Source organism: Telmatherina bonti, assembly GCF_933228915.1.
Source record: "Telmatherina bonti genome assembly, chromosome: 5".
Taxonomy (NCBI): Eukaryota; Metazoa; Chordata; class Actinopteri; order Atheriniformes; family Telmatherinidae; genus Telmatherina; species Telmatherina bonti.
Window position 1 is genome coordinate 14,873,744 of NC_136623.1, and position 18,718 is coordinate 14,892,461.

The following is an 18,718-nucleotide window of genomic DNA, read 5'->3' on the forward strand; positions in this document are numbered from 1 at the left end:
ACGTTTTCATCAGCGATTCACCAGCGGATTCTTCTCTTAAAAGAAACAGCGAAGTGCCACATAACCCCGAAGCCCTGAGCTGTTCTACGATTTGCAGGTTTAACACAAACCCCCGTTCATGTCAGTGCTTGCCATTGAAGACGTGGAGTTGGCAAATAGTTTGCACAATTTTGATGTAGGCAGGCGTAACCACCGCTTATGCAAATCCGATCAATAAGGAGATAAAGACAGCTGCGGTTGCGTGTGTGTTTCTCTGTAAAAGTCACGGGGTGTGTTTGGAGTCCAGAGTAGTTTTTTTCCCCCCACAAGCCTGCAGGTAGCAGAGAGAGGAGAGACTGTCAACACGCGCCTCGCCGGTTCAGCCGCGTCTCAAGAAAAGTTTCAATGGTTTTCCGAAAGTTGCCCGGTGTCTCGGCATCGGGAATGGGTCTACGTCTGTCCCAGAAGTTCGTCTTTCTACTTTTTCTCTCGGGTTTGGTAACGCTATGTTTTGGAGCCCTTTTCTTTTTGCCAGACTCTGTTCGGCTAAAACGCATCTTTCTGTCCAAGACGGAGATCCAGCCGGTCACCGTGGGCTCCGGGTCGGAGAACGATGTCAGGGAGCACTTAAAAAGACCCAAGGACCAGGATCAGCAGCGGGGCATGACCCCCGGCAAAGGAGAGACGGGAAGCAAGCTGAAGAGCTTGAACCGTAAATCTTCCGTGTCTCACGAAGCCACCGAGGAGCGGCTGGCCGGAGGGAAGGCGCAGGAGGACCTGACTCTGTCCGGGTCCAAAACGGAGTCCGCGTCGGAGAAAGCCACCTCCACTGATCGCGGTGCCAGCTCGGATACCTTCAGCTTCCAGAAGTTCCAAAGGTGCCTGCTCAAACCTGCGCTGGGGAGGGACAACGGGAACCCGGCCGATCCGAGGACCAATGCGCGCCGGGAGAAAGTCAAAGAGGTGAGTCTGAGACCCTCCTGTGGGGGTCATGAAGTCAGACCCTGTTGATGTGGGAGATACGCAAACATCAGCTGGTATACTGGCTCGTAACACCTGAAGTGCAACAATCAAATGAGAAGTTGAGATATTTTAAGCGTGCTTTATCTACCAGGGTGATAAAATGATCAGAAAAACAGTGTGAGTGCAGTTTCTTTGTGGTTTTGATGATAAAAAAAAAAAAAAAAGAGATCGAATATGTGATGTCTTGACTGGTAGCTGTTCATGCTGTCAAAGCACTACAAAAAATAGCAGATAAATGATAGCCTCCCTTTACTCCTAAATAGAAAAGCAAGTTATTATAGCTTCTTCCAATCCTGTGTTGGATTTGTCTGACAATATAATCAATTGCTTTACGTAAGTGGTGGGTGAGTTGTTTGTGTAGCTGCTGTCAAACAGACTGAGTAAATCCCTGTCAGTCATATCACTTTGTTTCCGTTTGCTCACTACCTTTTCTAAATTCGAATCAGATTTCTCTTGATTTAGTCAAAAGTTGCTGTGTTCAGGATCTGAGTCTACAGCCTCTAATGATCAGAAACACTAGTGGCAGGAAGAAAAAAAAATCAAGTAACCTTTTGTTTTTGCGTGTGCATAGAAAAGTACAACCTGGTACAGAGTACAACATCTGTTCTCTGTACATGAATGGTTAAATCCGGATGTAGATGTGGCACCTCCATCTTGCTCACACAGTCGCCAGCAAATGATGTTCCAGTTCAGTGAGACTCTCTGGCCAGGAGCTCTTTGAGCTGTGTGCCAGCCATTGTTGAGCCCTGTGGCACCAATAAGATCTACGGAGTGGGACCGTCTGTGGATCACACATCTGTACCCAGTGAAGGCAAGTCAGGCTGGTGCGGAGGTGGTGGGGTGCGTTGATGAAGCAAGTCATTGGCAGGGGGTGTACAGATGGGTTTCAGCCGTGGCATGTAACATCGCTAAGTCCTGTTGTCATTCTCACTTCCAGCCTGGTGTCTCTCTCTCTCTCACTGCTCACATGCCTCATTCCTGGAGGTGCTGGGCTTCATGCTGACTGAGGCATCAGAGGACGAAGGGTTATTCGCCTTCGTGCTCTGAGCTCCTCTGACTCATAGTTTCTCCACTTGATGCTCTTTCATGTGAATGTCAGCGCGACTTTGTTTGCCCGACGTGTCTGGCTGAGCTTTGCAAAAAAAGAAAAAAAAATTCCCAGTCATTGTCGTCTCAGGAAAAGTTCTGTTCAGTCACGTCCTCTTCACCTAATTATCAATGCAGAACATCAACCGTGTTTAGATAATGACCAAAGATCACCAAAGAGCACACACAGACGTGCTTACTTTGCATGCTTTCTGCACAGTAATCCTGTTTTTTTCCCCCCAATTGTTTTCCACAAGAATGTCCACCCTCTGAAGCCCGTTGGCAGTGCTGTAGAGGGCTTCTGTTTTGCTGCATGTTCACATTCATGCTGCCAATGCAGGCTGACACATTGTGAACCTATGGTTTTACATTGGTAAGCCCAGACAAAAGCAAAGTGTAACTATAGGAATAACACCACAATGTTTTGTATTGTCTTTCAGCAGTGTAGATGTATATTTCTGTAAACATCAAAACTGTGTCATGCAGAGTTTACTCTCGTCAGTCTCCCAGCTTTTTGTTGTCGTCCACAGCCAGAGCAGTTCTGTAAAAGCAGTCTGGTTTTTTCACTGTGATGGAATGCAGAAAGAGGGTACCCCCCCTCCTTTTTTTTCTTTTTTTTTTTTTTACAAAGCCAACAAAAAGGGTCTGCTTCAGCCCAACGAGTCCCTCAATGCCCAAATTGTGAATGGGCATCGTTTTTCACAACTGCCAACAACAAGAAAGCAGACTCCCTACCTTCTTCCTCTGTGTGTTCATTCACTGCCAAGACAGGGGCAAACAAGGGACAATGACGGCCTGATCACACATCACAAATGTTAAAAGGTAGCCCTCAGGATACCAGCAAATACTACCAAAGTTGCCAGGGTTCTATAAAGCTATGCCAGAGACTCCCTGCTAAAGTTATTCTTCTCCAAAAAGTCTGCAGCAGGATGAAGACAGGGGTCATTTTCAAACAGCCGTTTCTTTTTTTTAATTCTGTGACATTATTGCTCCTAGTCGCCTACGGGGCCGTGCTTACAGATTCATCGGCTCTGGTTGAAGAAGTTGGACAGCAGGAATTGCATCATAAAAATGCATGCTAAGAGCAACAGGTCATGTTTTTAGGCATGCATGTTTTGATGGCAGTGTCCTGTTAAAGCTGGAACTTGGAGTGCTGAAGTGAAATACAAAAATGCAGAAAGAAGGAACCGATAGAATAAAAATAAACACAACTGCAGTGCAAAGAGGACATCAGAGAATGGCTCTGTAGCTTGGAGGGCTGAGGCTCATTCACAGGCTGAAGCCTTCCATTTCTCATCCGGCTGCCGGTTGCCACAACATCACATGCACCAAAGGAGAAGTGTGCATGAAAAGGCTGTGCCTGTATGGCCTGAGATTTGCTCTCTTCTTCGCTCTCTGAATGTTTAACAGAGATATGCCGACGCAGTCAAATCAGAGCTTTCACTGGAGGAAATCGAAATGTACTTCTAACATATGATGTGTTTGAAAGGGGAGAAGGTAACACAGGGAGGGAGATGGAGCTGACAGCTGAGCACTGCAGACCCACTGCAGTTTCTTGTGGCAGAGCCTCGTCCAGTCAAGCAGTATGTCTTGAGGGCTCCTTTGTCCTTTGTATGTGTGAGTGTGCCGGCATTCACTTGCATGATTGAAAATGTAGGGATATGATTTGGAAATGTCCTGTTTTTTGCAGCAGCTTATGTTGAGCTTTGGATGAGATCTGCGGTAAAAGCAGTGCTCTTACACTCATTTTCCTAATTATATCTGTGATTGGTTAATTGGACTGAAACCCACATTTTAAATCTTCTAGGAATTATTGAATCTACGTTGATGGCTGACATTTTAATCAGATTGAAAGCTCATGAATGGCGATTTAGCCATCAACTTGGCATTTTAATTATTAGGGTTAGATCATCATACAGTTATGAGTTAATTACATCATTCTATCTAGTCAATCATTGGTCCAACATGGAGTTTAACCTTATCAACCTGTTGAAACACAACTCGGGGCTTTTTTGTGATGTACATTCTCATCTGATGAAACAGGCTCATATTCAGACCTGCGGCGACGGAGCCCCACATTGTGAAGCTGATGAAGCTTTGCAGTCACAGTTAAAACTGTAGGCTGTCATGTTACCACGGGAACCATGCAGTCAGCTGGAGATGCAGAATATCTTTGTGATATTTGTCCGTAGTTCCAACAAATTGTGGTTATAGAGCGTTGACACAAGATCTGATGCAGATCAGATGATCAAATATCAAGAAACTTTTCATGGGTGTGATTAATTTTAGGTTGATTTGGTTAAAGGCCCAAGTGACCGGAAGCAAGAGAGGTGCCTCAACCAACATTGTTGTGCCGAGTTGGGATTATTGTTGTGTTATGCAGGCCCAACGCAGAGAGCCTGGTTGTGTAGTGTTTGTTTTACATCCATCTTCATCACTGTCTAGGCTAACTGTGGTCACTTGATTGTGTAATTCTTGGTACAAAATGTTGGCTGTAATGAGGCAGAACGTTATTTCAGGGGTAACGATTAGTGTTCAGGTCAAGGTGTAAATTGAGGTTATGTTTATGTTTTGGCTTAGACATGAACTGAACAATCTTATGTGTGTGTTAATGTGTTTGCATGCAGCCTGTAATGACTTGCAGCTTTTTCAGAGATCGACTCCATCTCTTGTTCTTAGAAGGGAGGATTTCTGAAGAATCTTAAGAAGTATGAATGCTGCAAAGATCTGGAAGTAGGGATGCACCAATGCCACATGTTTCCAGAGTAAAAGTACTTGCATTTCAGTTCTTGTCGATATTTAGTACCTATGAGGATGAATGCCATTCCATTTAACTGCTAATGAGTGTGGAGCAGATGCTAAATGGTTCATCCATCCTCCAAATATAAGGCTTGAAAATGGTCAGAATCTTCGTAAATAATGAGGAAAAAGTAGCTTTTGGTGGATTCAGTTCACCATTGTGAGGAAACGCGTACAAGCCCAAAAAGGTTCTTTCACTGAGATGTTGCCAAGTTCTTATTTTATTGTAATGCATAATGACGTTCCAATAAAAAAAAAAAAAAAAAAAAAAGATGTTATGTAAAGGAGAAAAAATGAAAATAAAAGGAAAATATAAATGTTAATTGTGATTTCCTCTGAAATTTAAGGTAGTTGTAATTGTTCATAGCAAACACTGGTCATCTTAAGGTCCAATAATCTGTAACCCCAGCACTAATCAGGAAAACAGTCGGGTTTGTCAAATGCTTGGATGAACAGCTCTGCTCCAGTTACCGACCAGGACCGTCTTGCTGTGTGAGGCGAAGTCTGGCAGAGTAACCCATCTTGTAAAGGGAAGACATAACTTTTCTATATTCCTTTCTCTGGTTGTGCATCTCCAGAGTGAATGAATGACCCTACTTAAAGCAGCGAACCACTCCAAGCCTCCCAGATCAGATATCATATCTTTACTCGGGTTGTAGTTTGAGGGTCACACTGTGATGAGCCTGGTCTAGTTTGAGAGCGGAATAGAAGACTTCCTTCCCCAAAGCCTCTTGCAGATATTGTAAAATGAACTGTGGATGTTCAGTTCACTTGGGGGAGACCAGTAAGGCCTCTACTTCTCCCTTCCAGGACAACTAGCCTTCAATTTCTTGTCATCAGTTTCAAGCTAAGTGCATTAAGTTTTTTTTCCTCCTCTAGCCGCTGGCGAACTGTGTCAGCATGTTCTTCTGGGGACAACAGATTGTCGTGGTGGCCAACAACATTTTAGACTCCGTCCAATGTGTCATCCAGTAGCTGGAAGGACGTGTGGATCTCAGAGAGCAGGACTGATCTGTGGTCAGTTAGGAGAGCTATAATATTGCATTTGCCAACATGACCGTTAGTCTCGGACCTTTCACCTGGTTTAGTAGTTTTCAGAGGCGTCATGAGCAGTGATCCCAATTCTTAATGGCTTTAACAATTAAACCAAAGAAGAACTAGAAACGCACTCGGAGAGCGCAAACCTCTGCCAAGGGCCACAGTTCTCCCCATATTGTAATTATTTGTTCTCTTGGTATGATTCCAAAGACCTCCTTTTTTTCATATTCTGGATCATAGTACCCAGAATGATTCCTTTACCTAGATCAGTCTTCGATATATATATTTTACAATCTGTTTGAAGCTTGTCCTGTATTTTTTCCTAAGTGTTCCAACCATTTTCGTTGGAGTTACATTCACAAATGTTGAAAATATCCCCATGTCACAATGTTAAATAATCCTTAAAAAAAAATTCCTGGATCCAAACGGTGATTGGGATCACCACCTAAATCAAATCACTTCTTCCTTTAAAATTGAATGAAAATCAGTCCGTAACTTTTTGAGTTATCTTGAACACAAACAGATAACCCAAAAAAACAAAAACTCCAGTAAAAACACAAACTTCTTGAGGGAGCTAATTTAAAAAAAAAAAAAAAAAAGACTAATTCTGTCAGGAAAAAACTTAGGTGGAGTACTTTACCAAGGGACACGTAGCTGTAGTGGGAGCTGGAGTGTGCTCTGTCACTACTCCATGCATGAGCTAGTAGTCTGTTGTCACGTTTACATGAGAGTTTTAATTCCTCTTTAATTCCAAATAAGTTAAATCTGGTTTATCTGATTAAAAATGATCATGTAAACATTTAATTCTGAATGAAAGAAACAATTTGGAATTAAACTTCTGAAGTAAGTGACTGGTTCATTCACATTTTAAATATGGACTGATTAATTCCTCCACATTGTAAACGTTAATTCTGCTTTAAGTATATTCTGGTCGTTCTACGCATGCTCCTTACCTTGTCCTGTCCCAATGACGCACACATTCTGTAGTCTGTTGTCCTTCTCCTTCTCAGCTGCAAAATAAAGTGAAGTAGTATCCTTGTGTCAAGCTGGTTCTTCAAAATTATCACCAAAATAACGATGGAACTGGTACTTATTATGTAGTTTTCCACATTACGACCAAAAAGACAAACCGGAAGCGAACTGTATTTATTTCCCTTAGACGTCAGCACATCACGTCCGCTTCTTGTCCAATCAGAGCCCTTCCCAACCCACTGATCTAAAGCGGAATTAAATAAGGACGTGTTTCCATGTGAACCTCAATTCAGAATGATTATTTCCATGTAAACCTGCTGGAGAATACTTTAACTTGCAGATGAACAGGCTAACAACATTTGTTGTTTGCAGAATTAATTGAATGCTCGGTATAGACCAAATAATTGGCCTCTGATTTAAAATCTTATTTGATTTTAAAACAGACCTGATTGAGACTTCTGAGCGTCTTTGGAAAGGAAATATTTGTGAATTTATGTCTGACTTTGGGAGTTTAATGATAAGGTTTGGGAAAAGTCACCTGCATTGTATAACCATTTTTATGTTCAGTATTTTTATTCCTTTTTTAAAATTCTACTTTTATTTCCTTTCAAAGCCAGTATTATAACTTCCACAGGCCGGCACACAGAGCTTTAGAAATGGTCGATCTTGTAGCTGCATCGGTAGAGCTTGGCGATGTTCTGAATAAAATACTGCTGTTAAGTTGGTGCCTGCTGGCTGGCTTGAAGTGCCGTGACCTCCCTCCACTCCTGATTCCCCTGCTGCTTCCTCTCCTCTGAATCAGGTGTGCCAAACAACCTTCAGTCTGAACTGGGAAAATGGTTTCCTGCTGAGTGAGAAGAAAGAAACGGAAGATGAAAATAAAAGTCTTACAAAAAGGCTCACACACTCCTGGTGTTCGCACCGCGCTGGAACATTTGTGCTTTTCCTTTCCTCTGCAGATGCTGAGCAAATGTCAGCGGCTGGTGTTTGGAATGTAAGCTCATCGTTGTCTTTGTTCTGCACGTGTGCGCACGCGTGCATGTATGTTGAATAGCCTGGCCGGCCAGGTATTGATATATTGTGCAAGCCAATGTGCGTAGAGGCGAATATCTTGAACTGCTCAGTGCTGCTTGGCATGGATGCAGACCTTCCCTGCCAAACAGAAATGATTGAGTGACCTGTGTTTGCAGTTTATTCGCCTGAATGTTGCAGATTTTGAGGTGGTTTGACGAAGTGTTTTTATGGAAATGCACTAAAGATGTTGGCCGGGGTTGTTCAGAAGAACACACTGAGTGAAGTTATGAAGAACCAGGATGTAAACCCAGGATGGTTGGTGTCAAGAGCAGTAGAAAAAAAAGCTCTTTACACTGAACACAGCTGTAGAACAATGTTTTATTTATGTATTTTGTGATTCTGTGATGAAAATTGGACATTTTCTGGATAATTATTCTTTTTTCGTCTTGGAAATAAGTGTTTTTTTTTTTTTTTTAAATGGACAATCTGGGATTAGCAACATGGTGTCTCGTTATGGACACCAACAGATTTCTGGACGACATGTTTAAAAAAAGGCAGACGCTTTGGGAAAATGGTCTACTTTTGATATCTGGTGGAAAAACGCTGGGAGTGTTGGACTTAGATGTTTATGGCTAATCTTGTGTTGCTTACTGGTCAGTTTCCTTGTTATTGAGGCTCCCTGTGAAGTTTTCTTTATAGTAATGTTGCAGAGTTGCAGGTCTAGCAGTTATGCTTCACCAGATAAGGCTTTATGTGCAGAGTTTGAAAGTTTTCTATTTGCCTGTGTGTGTTTTATGCAGGTTCTCTGCCTTTGTTCGACTTAATTTCCGACTTTTCTTCACTGGCTTTGCTAGGAAGGAATTTGAGATGCTCTTAGTTTTGTGTTTGTGTCATTTAGCGACTGCTGTCACATTTGAGCAATCACATCCTGATCTAATGAACTTCTTTGCCATTTGTTGTATTTTTTTTAAACCACTAACATCTTGCATGAAAACAGCAATTTAAAAAAAAAAAAAAAGTGTTTTTAATTTTAATTTAATTTTCACCTTTCCTTTGGGGACGGATTGGAAATGTATGTTCTGTAGAACAATGGTGATGTAAAGGGATATCAGAGCCCAGCAGAACAGCTCATTTTCTATTGGTGAAGAAGACTGATTAAGGTAGAGGATAACAAGTCGCCCCCCCAGGCACTCAGTGCAGGAAGTGATCAGGTGAAATGGAGAAAGGAAAAGGAAGGATGTGAGGAGAAGAGGGGCAGATGTTAACTAACATCCCTTTGCACTCTTTGCAGTTTTCTGTTTGCATTCCCTTCATGGAGAGGCCATTTGCTTTAGGGCAAGTTTCACTGTTGAGACATGCTTTTCAAGAGCAGTGTGTAGTTTGTGTTTTTTCTTTTGCAACACCATCCATACAAGACTTTGAAGATTGTTCCACAATGCACTCTGGCTGCTTTGTTCAAGCATATGTGTGTATTTTAGTGTTTGCATTTACCTACCATTCTTCCTTACATGCCACATTTGTTGCTTTTTATTTGGCATAAAATCGTAGCGTTTGTGGGAACAAATTCTGCTTATTTCTGGTAAGGGGGGTAAATGATGAGAGTAAGTGTGTCCTAATAAGGAGAGCTGCACAGAGAGCATTTGTGTTGTAAAATGACACTCAGCAGTTTTGCAGTGACACACACACACACACACACACACACACACACACACACACACACACACATAACTCGGAGCTTTTCCTTTTCTTGATTTACATCATACAGTCATCAACAGTCTGCAGATGTTTTTACTGCGGTTTTCTCTCAAACCCTCCTTGTTTTCCCCCTCTACTTCTATATTTGCAGTTATTCATTCAGGCCTGACTGGTGTGTTTGCTTGCTGTCCAAGGTCCCTCCTCTGTTTACTGTAACCTGCAGGTATTTCATAAGTTGCCAGGAAAAGCAGAGAGCAATGTCCTGTAATGCATTTTGTCACATCTTGACCCCCTGCTGAAACAGAGGAGCTCAAAATGCTTTGTGTGGGCTTCATGCTTGGCTGTATTTTTCTTGAAATGACTTTTCTCAGATTTCATCACCCTGACTCAGATCTTTTTTCCACCATCAGTCTCTTTATTGTTGTGATGTTGCAATAGGTTCCACAGAGGCCCATTTATCTAGAGGTCGCAGCACAGCTGACATAATGGGGTCATGCTGTGTGTGTATCTTAATCGTGTCTTCCATTGGTGTTTGATTACTGGAAATGCTGCTTTTAGCTTAACTTTCCTCAGTTTTTCCTCTGACTTGGTCATCGCTTGCAGGAACTCTTTTATTGCTCCAGCTGAAAGTATTAGCTCTGTATAAACGAATGGAATAAGGAGAGGGATGTTTGGCTTGTCTTTGAAGACGTGGACTTTGGGAGCATCTTACCAGGTCTTGGCTTCAACCTCAGCTGGGGTGGCTGCGTCTGCTTGTTACAAATAAAAAAAAAAAAACTGAGGCAGTCAACGGTCTAGGGATGGCCGTGTTTGCTGCATGCTCTGCTTGACATCCTTTGCCTATAGGAGCTGAATGAAATTGCCCCCACTCTCCCCTTCCACCTTCTTTTTGTTTGGCCTTGCTGCTCAGGAAGATTCAGCAAATAGGGAAGAGGAGAAGGCGGGCGAATGGCCTAGATGTAACCAGCAGACGATCTGAGCCCCTAGCTGAGCTCCAGCCTCCTGCCTTTGTATTTGCCTAATTGGTTAAAACCAACATGCGTGTCTGTGTTCATAGGGTAATGGACAGACATTACAGTGGGCCGGGGGGGGGACCTGGCATGCCCTTGAACCACTTCCTCATCTTTTCACTCTGTGCTTGTTTTTGTTCAGTTTCAGTTATTGTTATTTTTGTTTTGTTTAGGAAGCAATGTCTCTTCAATATTCTCTTCTTTCGCTTTCTTCCTCTCTGCTCCTTGGCTGCGTGCGGCCCCCGGGCGCATTTCCTGCCAACCTTCCCCCCCCCTTTTTTTTTTCTTTTTTTCTTTTGTACCTCCGTAGTGCCAGTCTGAGCCGTCTGGCTGTTGTTGTCGCCGACTGGCCTGTCTGCATTGTTGTTATTGTTATGTGACACCATTTCAACCTACTTTCGAGATGGCTGGACAATGCTGTCAAGCGTTTGACCTACAATTTAGGCGGATCCCCAGAAGAAAACTTTTACATTGCAGCTTTTACTGTCGTAGGTTGGATTTTTTCCGCTGGAGTGGGGACAGTGTCTTATCAGACCGTTTCTATGGTCAGCACAGTACTGTCTAGTTTTCTGTGGGTTAAGAGGAAAATGTGTCTCCCCAGTGATTTTCCCCTTCATCAGCATGAGCAGGCAAATTGCCATTAATTAGCTGAATGCTTACAAGACCGTTTTGGCCTGAGCTGGGTGTATTTGTTCATTATTATTGCAATTAAGTCTCTAATCAAATGGCAGCAATGGTACTCGGTGCTCATTAGGGAGCCATATAGATTTCTCTTGTTTCCATCAAGGTTGGATGATGGGCTCACCAGATAATTGCAATTTTCAACCACAAGTCGGCAGAGAGGCTGTAAAATAACAAAGAAACTGATTCGATAGTCCTCTAATGATTGATTGTGTGTAAAAACAACCACTTTGCTGACCATTAGTTGGATGAGAAATGTGTGTGTGTGTGTGTGTGACAGGCTCTTTATCATATTTCTTGCATATTAATGTTATACTGGACAGACTTGTTGGTTTGTGGAGGAGGTGTAAGCATGCAATGACAGTACAATAAATAACTAGAGTAGTATTTTAGATATTTATCCTTAATGACAGAGATGGCAATGCAGTTCAAAATTATGTGAAAACTTTTGTTTTGTTGATTGATATGACAACAAGTTTATTTCAGCCATTATTTCTCATTAAAACCCATTTTGAGACAATATCAGTCTTTTTTAATGTATATAATTTTTCTCCCTGTAGTTTTTCCTCATTCAGAGGTGCTCAGATGGTGATTCAATACGCTTCAATAACAGGAAATGGGTGTAACGCCATTTTTAGAAGTGTCTGCTGCTGACTGTTTTGTAGGACCGCAGATGTGTTATTTCAGTTAACCAGCTGTGACAGCTTGTGGCTGAACTACTGTTGAAACTGTGGATGATAAACCCATGATGGATGTGACCAGTTTCCAGAGAAAGGAAAACTCAAATGTGCTGCTCAGTTTTGCTTCCAACATGAGTAAAATAGGAATTAAAGCAGAATTGTTGCAGATAATATTGAACCGAAACTGATGTTTCACTGGTATGAAATTAAGTTTAAGGAGGGGATATGTGAGAATTTCTAATACTGGGGATTTACTGTGTTATTCCCCCATGCAGGGGGTGGCCAAGACTCAACATGAAACAGATCCATCTTCCGCAGGTCTCAAGCAGCATGTGTTTCTAGTTTCTACATGCAAGTTATTCAGAAAGTCTTCGGTATATATGGGTTAAACATGTCATGTACATGCTATTAAAAAGGAATAAATACAGCAGAATATTATTAAATTAAACTTTCTTTAGCAGTAGCTTTGTCAAAAAACTTAACGCATAAAGAAAAGAATAAATTGGGTTTATGGAGGAAAATGACACTGCAGTCGTGATGGTTTAAATTACAAGAATTCAGTCCAGGTTACATCTCCATATTTAGGTTTCAATTAAGTTTAGATATAAAATTCATTGATTTTTGAGGCATTGTTGACATGATCCAAATACAAACGAAAGCCTTGTTAAAAAATGCACTGACTTCTACAGTCTACTTTTGACATATTCCACTCATTGAAATGAGTGTGTGCAGCACAAATTTGCTTATTCAAAGATTCTGATTGACTAAACTGAGCAAAAGCCCAGTGCTGACGTTAACTGTGAGCTGGTCGGTTCCCATCCATTGTGAGCAAAGAAGTCTGTGACTGTGGCAGACCTGGATGACTGTGAATATCTGTAGCATTTTGTTTTTGGAAAACGTAGCAATTAATGTAACAGTTGTGCAAATAAAACAGATAAAGAATTGTTACTTTTTTTAAAAATAAGTTTTATAGGTTTTTATAAATTTCCAACTCTCTGCACAGAGAGGTAGATGTTCACAGACCTGTATTAGGTAGCCCTATGTCAGCTTCCTGTTCAGCCAGGGAGTGTTTTCCAGGAAGAAACGCGCCTTCTCCATTTAGTGATCTCTCTGTTAAGAGGAGACTAGCATAGAGAGAAAGGATAATCTCAGTTGGGTGGGAGATGCACCATGCTCTGCAGAAAAGGTTGGAAGAATGTCAACATGATGAGGTGGCTGTGGCCAACTTCTCTTCAGGGAGGGTCCTCATGGATTAGTTTTCCTCACCAAATGGTCAGTTAAGTAAATATCTGCAACCAATTCTTTTATTCTTTCTTTCTATTTATTGATTCAGCTGTGTGCATGTTGCAGGCTACAAACAGAAGGACACCAACTTGCTTTTTGAGTAAACTGCAATTAAAATGTGCTCTTTTATGAAGCAGGATGTAATGTGACATCCAATAGCAGGACAAGCATCAAACTGGTCACCAGTCCATCAGAGGCCCAAACAAAGACAGATGACCATTCATGTAGGCAAAAGTATGACTTCTACCTGTAAAGGAAGAAATGCAGGGAAACTGGGAATGAGATCTGGTCACTTTGAGTTCGCTCCAATTCAGTATGCAAATTGTAGACGGCAGTTCACGAGATAACGACAAAGTAGAAATGTCCAGTAATATAATGGTGATGAAAGTTTATAATAAAAGAGCCTTAATTATGCAATAATACAGCGTGTTTGATCTGTGAGGTTTTGATGAAATTCTCTGTTAGAATGGCATGAAACAAGCCCCCCAGCTGAGGTTTCAAGTAAATTTGCTGACTTTTAAAAGTCAACATACATACAGTGCTGTATTACCAGTCAACATGTCCTTTACACTGGCTGGATGCCAGAGTCTCAACTTAACACAGAATTGTTGCTATCATAGTTGAACTGTGATTGGTTAATATTGGCTGTACCAGTCTGAGGAGTCCAAATGGGGAAAGTTGAGATTTTGCCAGAGCAGCTTTTACTTCATATGAAAATATTTAAAGACATGTGTAAAGGTTGACACTCGATACAGCGGGTCTAAGTTTTGAAATGTGGTGGATGTTCAAATCTTTTCCCAGCAATTAGACAGATGTGTGGAAATTTCTCATCTAAGATGCATCTTGATGTGTACACAAACAATTCTGCATCAGTGCAGAGAAGGATAATTGCTGAAAGTTTGCAGAAAAAAAGATCTCATCATTAGTTGATTTTTTTCTTTTTTCCAGCCACAGTGATTTAAAAAGTACTTTTAATACTGCCATTATCTTTATATTTAGTTTAAAGGGATGCTTCTCTCAGCGAGAAACATTTCCATAGGGGTTTAGAGTGTTTTAAAAGAAGATATTTGGACATTGTGCAGATTTGTGTGTTTACAGGAGAGCACCAACAGGATAACAAGCTGTAATGCAGTACTTTATGTAACGCAACTAGTACAAGGAAATATGTTTGCTGTTTTTACCCTGAGTCTACAACTCTATAGAGCCCAAATAATCAGCCTCAAAAATAAGTTGTCAACTTTGTCCTCCGGCTCTAAGAGGAGAGGGAATCCCTTAATCTGTTCAGTTGCAGAAAACTCCTCCCTTTGCCAGCTTTTAAAGACCTTGGAGCCAAAGCGCTCCCATCATAAACTTCCCTTTACAGAATCAGTTCTACTGCACTCTGTAGTCAGATTACAAGCTGGATAGAGGACTCTGCGAGTGAAGCTGGTTGAGCTGCCGATCGATGTGATATGAGACTTTAAGAATCAATAGACTTATGTAACATACAGTATTTTAGCCGTGAGGATAGTCACACAGACACTGGCAGAGTTTTACATCAAACACAGCTGTTGGATTATTTTAAAGAGTATGAAACATCAGATTTATTACTTATTTTTAATAATGAAAATGTAAATGTGTGGTGATATTGTGATAGCAGGATAGATCTTCAAATCACTTTTTCTTGCTCTGAACCTTACACTGCTGCCTTATGCTGTTTTTTTTTATCCCATTTACCTTTACGGTCTTAAGTTATGGAATCTTTCACAAGTGTGATGTTATCTAACTGGTAGATCACTGTGGTGCTTGTGACTTAGTTTTCTTGTAAGAAATCACACATGTTGCAGTCAATTTCTTTTAAAATCTGGAAGTTATTGTACTAGTTATCAGCACTTTGCTTTCTGTCTGGATTTAAAATGCAAAGCATCTGTCTGTGAGCTATTCTTTTTTTTGGGGGGGAAGTTTTGCTCTTAAAAGGGGACAAAGGCTCATGGAAAGTTTAGTGAAGGTAAATGAAAAACAGACCCATCTGTAGGGGGCATGCGTGTGGGAGGCTGAAGGCAGCACTGCTGTATTTTCCATGTAAAATGAGATGGATGCTTGCAATTAATTCTGCAGTGACCATTAGCCGAAGAGCCGAGACCAGCAGAATCAGCAATGGGAGACTGGAATAGTGCTGCGCAGTGTGCATGTTTGTGCTTGTGGCTTCATGCATGTGTGTTTTGCTTTAAACACAGATTGCTTGGGGAGCTTTGAGGCCCACTGAATCTTTACAAAAGGTGACTATATGCTGACTAGAGTGAATGAAACCTGACAGGAGCACTCCACATCTGTTACACATTCTGCCTATTATGCCTATTTTTAGGTGCACGAAAGCATGGAGCACGTATATAGTTGTCGTCTGTCGATCACTTCACAACTTTAAAAACAAAAACCAAAAAAAAAAAGGGAGATTTTGCTTCATGTGGAGCAAGCAAATACAGTTCTGCCGGAGCCGAGGTGAACAAGATGTCAGCTTTCAAATATTTCCAGATAGTTCATGGGGCCTTTTTCTTAATAAATTATTGGAATATAAATGTGCATAAAGTACAAATTTCATCAGCTTTTCTCTGTTTTTATTGAATAGACTTTTCTCATGTAGGGCTGCAGAAGAAGACAGAAATTAATGTTTGTGCTATTTTTTTGTTTCATATGGTGACTGTTTTCTGACTCCTTCAGCTTGGGACTGATTCTTTTGGGTCCCTTCTTAGTCAGTTATTCATTTACTTGTCACCGATTTTTCTCAGAGAGAAATCTGAAAAAGCATGAATTTGTTTCTTTAACAACGACATCAGCTTTGTTTAAACATTTTGGCCTCAGTGCAAACAATCAGATATCTGATAAACCAGATTAAAACAATTGATCTTTTAATTGTTAAATTCATAAGCGATGCAAGCTTTTGCATTGTGCAGAATCGGCTCATTTGTGTTTTGTATTCTGTCTTGCAGTAAGTTAAAGTTCATACTTTTGCATTTTTTCCCAGCTTGAATCTGAAACTGTGCCTACAGCAACACTTTTATCACTCATGCAGAGTTCTGCTGGCCGGCCAGGACGGACTTGTTTCTGTGGGGAAGTTGACACACCACTGAACTCACAATGTGAACAGAGCTAAGAAAGCAGAAAAGCCCAAACTATAACAAACAAAAGCCTGATGTTGGACTCAGGCTGCCACAGGCAGACCAAGCCAACAATAGTGCAGCTTGTACATAAAAAAAAAAAAAAAAAAAAAAAGCAATATTCATATTTAGATATTCTTTCTGAGTTTTGGCATTATATGCCGTCTCATTTTATCCCAACAGCATCTGTAAAGAGATGGGTGCTTCTTATCTTCTGATTTTTGTCAGAATGAAAACACAAACTACCACGGGTGGAGGCGAGCCCATAATGTGGCAGTGACACACAATCAGGCAGCTTGTTGCTATTAGCCTCTTTCCCACTGTAGGAACCATTTGACGTTCCTGTAACCTTTTCAGTTCTTTGGCGCATTCGGACAGATCGGAACTTAGGGACCATGCCCCTGAGTTCCTATAACCATTTCAGCGCCTACTCAACTTCCGGGTCTTTCCTTAGTTCTGTAGGAACGCATCTGACGAAGCAGGCTGACGTAGGTGATAGCTACGCCCTCGCGCTGAGCGCCGCTACTTAATTTCCGCATCGTCAGACCCCGCCATTTTTAAAAACCACTGTTTACGGAAGCATGGAGAACGCAGCTGATAAGTGGACGGACGACGAAGTCAGAGCCCTGCTGGCCGTTTTTTCAGCCGAGGAAATCCAGAGGGGGTTCGAAAGCGCACAAAGAACACGATGGCCTTGTCGCTCTCCATTTTTGCTCCTTTGTGGTGTTTTCCTCTTCGCGGTTTGTTTTGTTGCTGAGTGGCGCTAAAATAACACGTCACTGTCGCAGATGGTTGCGTCAGATCGGTAGCGATCGGGTCTCCGACTCATGTCCGAATGCAAAGTGACGCGGTTCTCTGGCGAAGGACAGTTCTTAGAACGCTATTAGTTCTCAGAACGCAGTTCTTAGAACGTCTCTGTCCGAATGAGACTATTGTCTTTAGTTGTAAGGTTTGGTTCCTGAATAGATTCCTCTGTTCTTGTGGATTGTGTACATGCTGTAACTTTAGTAGGAATGAATGAGATGTTTTGTGTGGAAATGTTTTTGTTAATCACATTTTAGATTTAATTTAAAATATTTTTTTAGACTGCTTGTATTGTGCAAATGTCAGATGAAAGAAAATATTTACAAACAAAAACTAAAACTCTTAAGCAGCATATGAGTGACGTTGGTCTTGTCACTTTGTTTCCTCTATTTGCATCTCAGGCGGAAGGACGGATGGTCTTTTTTTGCATTGAAGAACTAATTTGTCTAATCTTTCCCAGAGGTTCCTGTAGCTAAAAACATCTGGTACTTTAGAGAAAAACAAAGCTCGAAGCTAAGAGCTCTGGTCTTGTAGCTTTCACGTTGTTGGGTTGGCACTTTTCTCTCTTTTTTTTTTAACTAAAGTCGGCACCATCCTTAAAGTCTTCCTGTATTATTAGAAGCATATTACTGTGTAAAATGCTCCTTTTTTTTTTTTAACTGCATCTCCTAAATGAGTGTATTTGGAGGTTTCCTTCGTGTTTCTAAAAGAAGCGTTACTAGTGTGAAAAAATGACCTACCACTGATATTCACCATTAATACATTGTGCCGTACGTCTCTTCTGGCCACTTGGGATTAATCCATTTTTGGAGGATTTCTAAGGGGACACACACTGGGTGATTCATCTACCCCTCCCTATGTGCTGAACTAATTTGTTCTGCGCTCGCGTTAATAATTTATGGCAAGTGTGAACCAAGGGGAGTCTCGGCTTTCTGTTGTAAGACTCGTTCTTTAGTTTCCTCTTCCAGTCTTTTTACTTTATTTCAATTCTCCTTGAGCGTTATTGTAGATGAATTTCACATTGCCCTCTCTCCATCTGTCACTTTCAGTCTTTTTTCACTTCTGTTACTTCCTCTCTCTCATCGTCTCGCTTGTTGTTCAGTCCATCCTGTTCTGTAGGAAGTACAGCATTGTTGTTTGTCTGTATTTTGCCTGCTAATAAATATATATTTTATACTTTTTTTCCTGGCTTACTGTTATCAGCACACCCAGTTATCAGGATGAAACAATGACAGCTCTCATGTTGGGATATTCTGTTAATATTAGTAGTGAGAGGCCATGTTGATTAAATTTCTAGTCCTGACAGTGATGTAAACTGTGATTATACAGTGTGTATCAATGCATAATGTAACACAGTGGGTAAATCATTGTACAGATCAGCAACTTGCTGTGAAGGGTCACACTGGCTTCTCAGCAGCGCGTTGCAGCAAGCATGAGCGTGATGAAGCTAATTACACCAAACTAGCGAATTAATTGCTCACAGCAATTTAGTCACTCACTGAGATGATTTGATTCTGAC

The 18,718-nt window shown here is 41.3% G+C and overlaps 1 protein-coding gene across 1 annotated transcript in view; it reads left to right on the forward strand.

The window, feature by feature from the left end:
- Window positions 1-384: 384 nt before the first annotated feature.
- The window catches only part of LOC306756299 (mannosyl-oligosaccharide 1,2-alpha-mannosidase IA), a gene marked incomplete at both ends in the record, with an annotated part of 194,272 nt that continues 175,938 nt past the window's right edge, over window positions 385-18,718 (forward strand). Inside the window, one exon of the mRNA XM_079241025.1 lies at window positions 385-942. Coding sequence (XP_079097151.1) covers window positions 385-942 — 558 coding nt within the window. The remainder of the gene's footprint in view (window positions 943-18,718) is intronic.